Source organism: Ruditapes philippinarum, unplaced genomic scaffold, assembly GCF_026571515.1.
Source record: "Ruditapes philippinarum isolate M1 unplaced genomic scaffold, ASM2657151v2 ctg64_1_1_1_1, whole genome shotgun sequence".
NCBI classification, from domain to species: domain Eukaryota; kingdom Metazoa; phylum Mollusca; class Bivalvia; order Venerida; family Veneridae; genus Ruditapes; species Ruditapes philippinarum.
In genome coordinates this window covers 390,139-400,353 of record NW_026859760.1, presented here as the reverse complement: position 1 = coordinate 400,353, position 10,215 = coordinate 390,139, and the positions used below count along the sequence as shown (strand labels likewise).

The window sequence follows — 10,215 nt, the reverse complement described above, 5'->3', positions numbered from 1 at the left end:
GTTAGGACTTAGTCCAATAATGGTTTTTAAAATATTGATAGGAGTTTAAAGTATTTTTAAAGCTCTATATGAGAAGATAGTTTTTGATTTTGTATAGATTTGGCACCAGAACTCTTCCGTAATTTTGGCTTTTCGTGACTTCTTTCTTTCATATATAGTTTGAAAATCATTGTGTGCACACCGGGGTTCATTTAAGGTACATACATTTTAAAGCAAAGTATTGTAAAATGAACAAAGGAAGTAATTTACGCATTGCAAATGACACTTCAAATCCATGTAAATTGACCAAAAAAAGGCAAAATAAGCACACACAAGAAAAGAAAAGAAGCCCTTACAGAGTAAGTCGTGCAGTAGAAATATGGTGATAAACACTGCAAAATCAGCCATAAATTAAACACTGCAAAATAAGCCATTAATCGAAATTTACATATAAACGAATACTTGAATCTTGATCGTGATGGTGTTGGTAGTTTTCACTCCGGATCACGACAATAAGGCACATTGAATTCACCAGAGCACAGTTCAACCACCGCATCTTGAATCAATTGTTTTTTTTTTTAAATCTAAGAACATTTTTATCACGTTTGATTTTCTTGAAATATTTTGACTCACATGGAGGAATACAGCGTTAAGTAAACGATGCTGCGTACATGCGTTCAAAATCTGGAACATTTTTTTATTGTAAATTAACTTGAATAAGCATATTTGTAATGCTCACTGTACCGAACATGATCTATACAGGTACGTTTCAACTTCCAACCTTTATTTTTGTGGCTTATTGATATTAGGCGAATGTGCATTTTTTACATCAAACGGAGATTTTTAAAAAAAAGATGCAAAAGAAATGTAAACTTCAGTAAATCACTGATAGACACAGTTTTTTTATGTTTTATCTTACAGTTTCTGACATTGATTTATTATTTCTCATAAACATTTACTAAGGTCCTCCCAAAAAAGAGAGACTTTGCTTCAAGTTGCATGCCTTCAGACGAGCCAAACTATTTATAATAAAATCCTTAGAAAAAAGTACTAGGATTTTAGAGGAAAAGTAAAAAGGTTTAAGTAATAATTTACATGTTATGGTCGATTTTAATGATTTATTTTCTAGTATTATAACCATATTTCTACTGCGTTATTAACGCAATAAAGGTTGTATTTGAATATTTTGACCTCATATTTTGGTAATTTTCGTGGGTTTTGAGTGCTGTTTGTAATGTGTAAATTGCTTCCTTTTGCTAACTTCACAATATTTTACATTTTCAAAATCTTCATAAAAATTAGCATGAATCTGGAGGAGTGCTGCGTTAACAATTATAAAACTTCTATATATCATGTTTAAAATAACTTAGTTTTATTCATTCATTAGCACCGGCTTGATTTTTATCAATGGTAATGTACTTATAATTGTCTTTATATTACCTCTAAGCAATGTACTTTATTTTACTCTATTGAATTTGTTTATCATTATTTAAAAAGGAAATCAGCTTATGAGCCAGTTCGTGATAACACACACTTAAAAAGTTCGATCGAATGACAAAACAGTAAGTAAATGCTATTTTTATGTCAATGACCCAAATTATACAATATATCATGACAAACTCCCAAGCGGTTCAAGTGATACTGAGCGGACACGATATTGTACGTGGACCGATGCTTCGAATGACTGAAACAAAAGAGCCGTGTCACGACAAAACCAACATAATGGCTTTGCGACCAGCATGGATCCAGACCAGCCTGCGCATCCGCGCAGTCTGATCAGGATCCATGCTGTTCGCTTACAAACCCTATTACAAGTAGATAAACTGATAGCGAACAGCATGGATCCTGATCAGACTGCGCGGATGCGCAGGCTGGTCTGGCTCCATGCTGGTCGCCAACCCATTATGTTGGTTTTGTCATGACGCGGCTCAAATATTGATGAATAAAATCTACAAACCATCCAGATTTTTCTGTTTACAAAAAAGCAATTCCAGGTTGACAAGATTGTTTGCAATTAGTGATTTAAAGATAAATAAATAAAATAGATGTTTCGAGAATATTGTTTCTAAACTTCTAAACTAATCCAAAAACATCGAAACAAAAAGTATATACTAGTATCTATATAGAGCAATAATAGGTTTAAACAAATTCTGTAGGGATTTTATGTTACATGAATATAGACTCCACTGTCACATGACATATGTATTGCCGGTTGCATTGGAAGTAACGAATGCCTCAAATACTTTTTGGGAAATATAGACTTGTTTGTTATTCCTAAAGGAATATTACACCATATCTCCTGGAATAGAATAAATAAAAACGGAATCCTTAAAAAAAACTCCCAAAATGACAAAATTGAAAATTTTGCAGGCCGAGTTAATTCATGGACGGTAGTGTTAATCGCAAATGGTGAACATTTTGAATTTAGAAACATACGCAGATGTGAGTGTGTTAATATATAAACAAGATAAAGTTTTGATATATTTCCTTTCACATTGAACATAAAGAGGTATTCACAATATGTGAAAATTGATCACATATCATAAGGAAGCAGTGTGTCGGCAAGGCCGAGTGGTTATCGCGTTGGACTTGTAACTTAAGGATTGCTGACGGCGTAGATTCAAACCCCGTCAGTGGCAAACCATTGTTTCCTCCAACAAGAAACTTTACACTTATTGCTAAATACTGGTTAGTTCCAGGACGGATTTGGGTCTAAGAATGACGTTTTATTCATAAATCAACTGTGATGAGAAATACAGTATAAATAATTCTTTTGGGCAATTTGAAATATTTAGGGTGCTCTTTGCATCATTGTTTGTATAAAAAACTTATATTTTTCTTTTCCATACCATGATGTAAATTCGATGCACATTACTTTTTCATAATTATTTTTTCCTCATAATTGTGTTCTTACATACCCATGGTTTGAATTTTTAAACTGGTCTACGTCAGTATTACTTTTTAATTGATTCTGTCTTCATTAATCGTAATAAAATTATTTACAAACCCCCTATCATTTTGCCCGAGTGATTAATCGATTTTCTTTCTACTTAATACTAATACTTGAATTTAAGCATTTCACAATGTACTTTTGTTTACACCAAAATCACGTTGAAGTCCATTTCCTCTTGTCACCGATTGACAACAAATCGTCTCTTTCCCGTCGTTCTTTGGTTTAGGGATTATGACTTCGAACAAACACCAGTTAGAAACAGCATTAGCTGTAGAACTACACTACAAAAATTTAACATGAAATCAAGTAACAAGGCCTTGAACCATTTTATTTCTTATGCATCGTGTAGAAGATTTAATAGATATAAACTCAAAGATATGAAAAATAATATGTACATATATTTCTGTTGACTAAAATTGTAATGATATTCTTACGAACCATATAAAGAAATGACATATAAACGTCTTACAGGTTGATAATATTTCAAATTTTATTTAGATTTTACATAATATTGATCAATTATCGGAAGAAACGTTACTTTTGTCCAGATGTTCAATACATTTTAATGTTACTTAATGAAAAGATAGCATGTTTTTGAAACTCACATGGTGGTACTACTTCCATTCCTTCTTTTACGAGTTAATTATTTGTAAATGGGCGAGGTGTTGCAAATAAGATATAAATGACAATGATTTATACTTATACAGAAAGATTCATGTTAGTTAGTGACATTAAAATGCCCAAATCTTTCCACGAGCACGCACCAATAGATTATTTATAGATTCCAAAATTTGTCAAGACTTAAAATGGGTAACTTCAGATAAAAGGCAATGCTTTCAACTCCATCAGAGGATTGACCTTTCTTGTAGAGGTTACACCCATATTTGTAAGATTCGTAAGATTCAAAAAGATACAGTCAAAGTTCAATAAAATACGTAGAACCCAACACACGACACGAAAAGTACAACTTTGTGAGCTATATAAAAACATCATAAAAAGTATTATAAATACTCGTACAATGATGACATAAGTAATCGGAGTACAATGGAAAAGAATGCAAATATAGGTACGTGAACATTTCTAAAAGCGAAGAAGTATCACTAAAATATGATAAACAAGATCAACAAGGAAAGGCAGCGTTCAATGAACGCAAGCCCCCTACGACCCAGCAACTATGAAGGCTGAACATGGAGGGGGACACCAACACTGAACGCCGAACAATCTCTTGAGGATGAAAATATAACAATACCTGTGTGACTAACAATCAAAGCGGCCACAGAACATTTTTGTTTGTTACAGTCAAATAAACTCTTGGAAAACTTAAAGAATAATAATTAAAACATTACAATTATAACCAAGTTGAAATCTTAAAGAACTTAATTAAATCAGGTGCAATGTATATAAAAGTAATTAAAGCACCACGTGCATAGTATACATGTTGTAAAATGTATAGTGACAGAACCACACGTGTAGTAGAGTGACAGTCGGAGCAACAATAGTTCATTTTCTGGGAATAATTGTCAAAGATCCAAAAACAAGGCTCTGAAATACAAAAACGCGTTCAAAGCAACATCAGTTTGGAACACTTAAACAATGAAAGCTTCATCAGTTATGAAATTTTATTTTTTTATCGTATTTATTCATTTAATTTCTTATTTATTTGAATAGATAATTGATGTTTATTTTATTTTATCTAATAAAGTCCCATAATTATATGCAGTTAGCAATATGACTGTGCATAGCCTATAAGGGGGAGAACTCTTCAACCTAAAATGAACGTATGTGTACGGCATTTGTCTAAAATTTGGTATAAAAACAGCTTTTTGTTTGTTTGTTTTTCTTGTGCGTATTTTTTTATGTTGTTTTGTCCTTTTTTTTTTTTAGAAATTTAGATATATATTTGAGAGCCAATTCAGGAAACCCTGTAATGCTTTAACTTATTTGGTTCGTTGAGCTTTAACCTTTTCAATTTGGTTATACTAACGAATCCACAATAAATTGCCCGGATGATTCTGTTTGCTTACTGCCAATTTAATTGTACTTATTTTGGTTTGGGTAGTTCTTATGATGTTTTCATTATACTCAGAGAGTACGTTGTACTTGTGGTAGTTTGTTACTCAATAATTTGTATACATTGTGTTTTAATCTGTTAATAAACTTTATGGTGTTTTGAGAGTAACTGTCCATGATTGAACTTATGGTGTTTTTCTGCAATTCATTTTCCTATGTGTTATACGCCTGACGGTGTTTTGACTGTTACTTTCAATGACTTGTATTTATGGTGTTTTTATCTGTAACTCATTTTCCAATTAATCAATGACTTGTATTTATGGTGTTTAATCTGTTACTCATTTTCCAATTAATCAATGACTTGTATTTATGGTGTTTAATCTGTTACTCATTTTCCAATTAATCAATGACTTGTTTATCTATTACTCATTGATGATTTTACGGTGCTTTGTCCGTTATTCATCGTGCTGTGTGCTTTGATTGTTATGGCGTTTCGAGTATAACTCATTGAGATGAGCTTATAGTGTTTAATTATTAATCGAGTTATTTGTAGTGATATCATTATAATGTTTTGACTGTTATGCATTAAATTAAATTAAATTGACTGTTTCTGCTTGATGCCATTGCTATCCATGCTGATGCAAATGTGTGTCATATTTACATCACTAGATTAGGGGTAGCAGTGTTAGTGAAGGATTGTAGTGTTTTATACGCCTTTCGTGATTAAAAACATCAGTGTCTACACACGTTACATAGAACCGTATTTATTGGTACGGGTTTCCATATTTACAAAAAACAAACACAATTTTATATATAGTATTTAATTTCCTGATTTTGTTCGTCACGCCGACACAGTATTGGTCATTTGACGACGTTCCAGCTTTACTGGTGGAGGAAGACCTCAGGTGCCCTTCCGTGCATTATTTCAGGCACGAACGGGTACCTGAGTAGAACCACCGATGTTCCGTAAGCTAGCTGGATAGCTTCCTCACATGGAAGAATCTAAAGTCCCTGTTGGGAATTGAACCCACAGTGGTGAAGGGCAAATTTAATATGGTTTGAAGTCAACGACCTTAACCACTCGGCCACGGACATTTAACGTCCTAAAAATATATGTAATTTGTAGATATTAACTATACAATTTTTCAGCAAGCTTTACTTATAAATGTGTCTTCTGTTACAATCTGAATAGTGTTGGAAGAAATAAACGGCCAACCACAACCAAAAGTAACATTTTGTAGTAGCAAACAGTTCTGATGTTTAAATCTAAGAAAGTTGGTAAACCAAATTCTTTCATATTCCATTTTTTCTGTTACTATTCAATGCCTGCGACACAAATTTTGAAAACAAAACAGTAAGAACACCACTGATTATAAAATGCTTGAAATAATAAGAATTTAGACATCGATTTAGGCAGAGAAATTAAACCGTTATCGTTTTCAGGCAGTGAAAGCTGATTTGAATATATTTATGACGGTTATGACAGCCACAATACCGGTAACAAAATTATTTTGTCTGTCTGCGCTCTTCTGCGCGGCCTCATTTTCCCATTTATTTAATCCGAGCTTTACCAATGCGATAGCAAGTACAATCTGCAAGACAATTGAAATGGTGATCAAAACGATATTTAGGTAGAAGTAGTTATGACAGGAACCTTGACTTATGGTTGTCTTTAACTGCATTGCGTTAGACGTTAGAAGGCCGATGTTTAGAAGACCCTTCGATACGGTTTTCTTTGTAGCATACCAATTTAAGTTAATTGACATCTTGTTCTCCACCTTAAATGGAAAGAAATGTTTATTACTGTAAAATTGAAAGAAACGTTTGTTACAGTAAAAATGTAGGAATTATGCTTGGTGTGTAAAAACAACAAAAAGGAAAATATATTGGAAATACGCAATTGTGTTCCAGTTCATTTAATAACGGACACGGCGACTTAAAACTAGTATTAAGTTAAAGAAGAAAGAAAAAGAAAGAAGATTTTTTTATTTAACTTTTACCTTTACATGTATCTCGTTAAACATCAACTAGTCATACATATAAAACATTTTGTCATGGTTGGTATTCAAATGTAATAGAATAATAAATGTTTCAGTTTATACAATATGGAAAATAAGTTCTAATAAGTATGAAATTAGATATTGAATAACAGTAAATAAACAGTGAATAAAATGAACATTGTTATTGTCTAGGATATAAATTCAATTAATCATTTCTTTTCAAATTGGCCAAATACTAGTAAATAAATTTGCTAAGATTGTTTATAACTGATTAGTTGCTTGACCTAAGCATATCTATGAATTTGTACATGCTTGGTCTATGATATAAATGACTTTTAATTCATTCTTAAATCATTGTAAACACTGCATATAAGAATAAAATGATACTCGTCTTCAATCTCAGAGCATTTACATAATTGGCATAATCTTTTCTGTCTATCTATTCTTTTCCTACCATATCTACATGTTTGAATTCTAAGATAATGCGAAGAAATTCTTACACGTATAATACTACTCCTTAAATATTTAAATTTGATAGTTTTTAATAAATTTCAAAATTCAAATCTGTTTTGAGATGATAAAGAGTGTTTAAAACATTATTATAGTTTAAAATGCTTGCCATTTTTGCTGAAATCAATCGGAACTATTTCTTTAAAATGTATCAAAAATGCATTTTTAATTTTATATTTATGTCATTTGGTTTCAAAAATACATCTGCAAAACTGTTTTTTTTTTTCTAAAAATATTTTAACATTGGCAATTTTTTGACACCATTTAAACATTGTTTTAATGAATTATTATATTATTTAAAATAACATTGTTTAATGAATTATTATATTATTTGAACCCATATTATCATTAGAACATAATGTTTATATTTTTTTGAACATAATGTTTATTTCTTGCATGTCAGACAGGATTATCTAGCGTTTACACCGGTGCTAGAAAACTCAGTCTTACACCCCCCATGTAAGACAAGTCGCGTGTTTTAAATGACGTCATTGACGCGAGCCTTTTATGAATGAATCGCGTTCTTAGGATGACGTCATTTTTCCGTTATGAATGAAGTTGTAAGTTCATACGCTACTATAAGAAAAAAGTGCGTAATGAGAGTATCAGTTTTCATAATTTCTTTTCCGAAAATAATTGACATGTAATATGTAAGAAAAAGAATCAAACACCGGCTGTTGGTACAAACCGGAATATCTAGCTCTCGGGTAACTGTTTAGCGGAAACTCGGTAGAGCCTCGTTACCGCCGTAAACAGTTACCCTCGAGCTAGATATTCCGGTCTGTACTGACAGCCGGTGTAAGATTCTTATAATATAAAGGGTATCTTCCTAATTCTCCGTATACAGCACTATTGTACACTTTTTATATCTTTTGACTTAGAAAATTCACAAACAGGACATGCATAATTTAGAATAGAAGCAACAAAAGAATCAAACAAGTGTTAAGAAATAATTGTTGACAATAGATCTACTACCTTATTGATAACATGACATGCTTTTAGGGTTTCTCCAACAATATATAGACAAGTTTGCTTCTTTAAAAAGAAGCATGCGAGAGGCCTTTTTGCTGCTGTGGAAGATTTGTTTAATTTGAAAATATTTGGAAATAAGACACAACGAATGGTTATAAATTACAATGATTTAACAAAATATAATTTATTATATAAATTGAATATATAGTATCATAATGAAAGTTTGTTTACACTTCATTTTTTAATGTTTTGAAAGATTATATGCTGGAGAAATGGATTTTTTTCACCCCTAGCAAAGGCTAATTCAAAACATGAAATGGTGAAAATTAGAAATATTCACATATGTCTGAATATATCACGAAACCTTCAATGTGACACGAACCGTGAAAAGCGACGAATGGTCCCTAAGTAAAAAGTATGCTTTGCCCTTAACGAAAAAACAATGAGAATATAATTTGACAGGAGATCAGAGGCTATGAAACAGTCAAAAGACCCATTTTAAAAGCAGGCAATATCCTATGGGCAATAATACAGTATTCAAGTAGGAGTACTGAAACCATTCAACTAGAAAAATGTCAAATAGAAGAAAGGAAAAACATTTTCATATTTCGACCATAAGGCTGATGATCCCCCGTTAATGAAAGAACATATAGTAATTAACTAGTAGGCGATCAGCCATCTTTCACAGTTTTCTTGTAAGGAGCATAACTCATTGTAACTGGTAGGAGTACAAAGTGTAAGAACTATAACTCTGCCTAGTCCTAAGAAAATCAGTAGCGTAGGAACATAGAAATCAACAACAACAACAACAACGTAAAGGTTGGCACCAAAGTGTTGCATTTTAATTCTTAAATCACTATATTATAAATATTTACACAAATTCTCTCTTAGGGAGAGAGTTAAAGTGTTAATGACCTCTTTAATTTGAGGTTCAAAAGCCTAAAACATAAAAGTAACGCTTATTTACTTTAAATGAAAAAAAATCCAAAAGATAATAAAGAAATATACCCAGATCTAAACTGAACGAATCTGATTCAAATTTGAATTAAAATTGTTGCAACATTTTTCATGTGTAGGTAATTTTGCACCATAAAAATTTATTCTGAAAAAAAAAAGGTGAACGCATGATCTGAAATTTTGCAAAAAAATTATTGGTACAGACCTATATCAAATGATTCTCAAATGTCAAAGAATTATTTTAAATTTTTCTTAAAACAAACAAACAAAAAAGCAACCATAAAAAACAACACCTAAGCAGACACATAACAGCTACTGGTAAAGTGAAATGTATAATAGAAATAAAATTAAACGGAACTAAACAAAATATAATCAATTATTCTAACTCACCTTACCGCCTTCGTTCGTTCCGTATAATGTAACTCTACTATTCGAAGATGACATACTTCTTTTGTAAACAAATACACTTGTTATGACTTTAAAACACCTGTATTATGAACTTTAAATCATCTAGTTCTCAGATCAGTTGCTTCAAATAAAATTGTATTTTTCTTGTTTTTGTTATGATAACAAAAATCAACAATCGTATTGTATATAAAGTCTCTATTACCTCATTTAAAAGTGCTTTGAAACAAAGTGACTTGTAATTAATTTTGTTTTAATAATTTAAATTTTTAAAATAATGAATAAACATTTTTAGTGATGTCAATACGGGGGCCCGAATTCACTATCAGGATACCCGGGATCAGACACCCAAATTTACTTTCCGGGATTTTTCAAAACATTTTTTCAGACAGATCCGTTAATATGACAAAACCTTTTTTTTTTTCGGGG

General features: G+C 31.5%; 1 protein-coding gene across 1 annotated transcript; it reads right to left on the bottom strand.

The window, feature by feature from the left end:
- Nucleotides 1-5,925: 5,925 nt before the first annotated feature.
- Nucleotides 5,926-9,989, bottom strand: LOC132757846 (ninjurin-1-like). The gene is made up of 2 exons (XM_060749292.1): nt 9,772-9,989; nt 5,926-6,720 (listed from the first exon to the last, which is right to left on the bottom strand). The coding sequence occupies exons 1-2, from the start codon at nt 9,823-9,825 to the stop codon at nt 6,382-6,384; spliced, it is 393 nt and encodes a 130-aa protein (XP_060605275.1). The 5' UTR covers nt 9,826-9,989; the 3' UTR covers nt 5,926-6,381.
- Between the last annotated feature and the right edge of the window lie 226 nt (nt 9,990-10,215).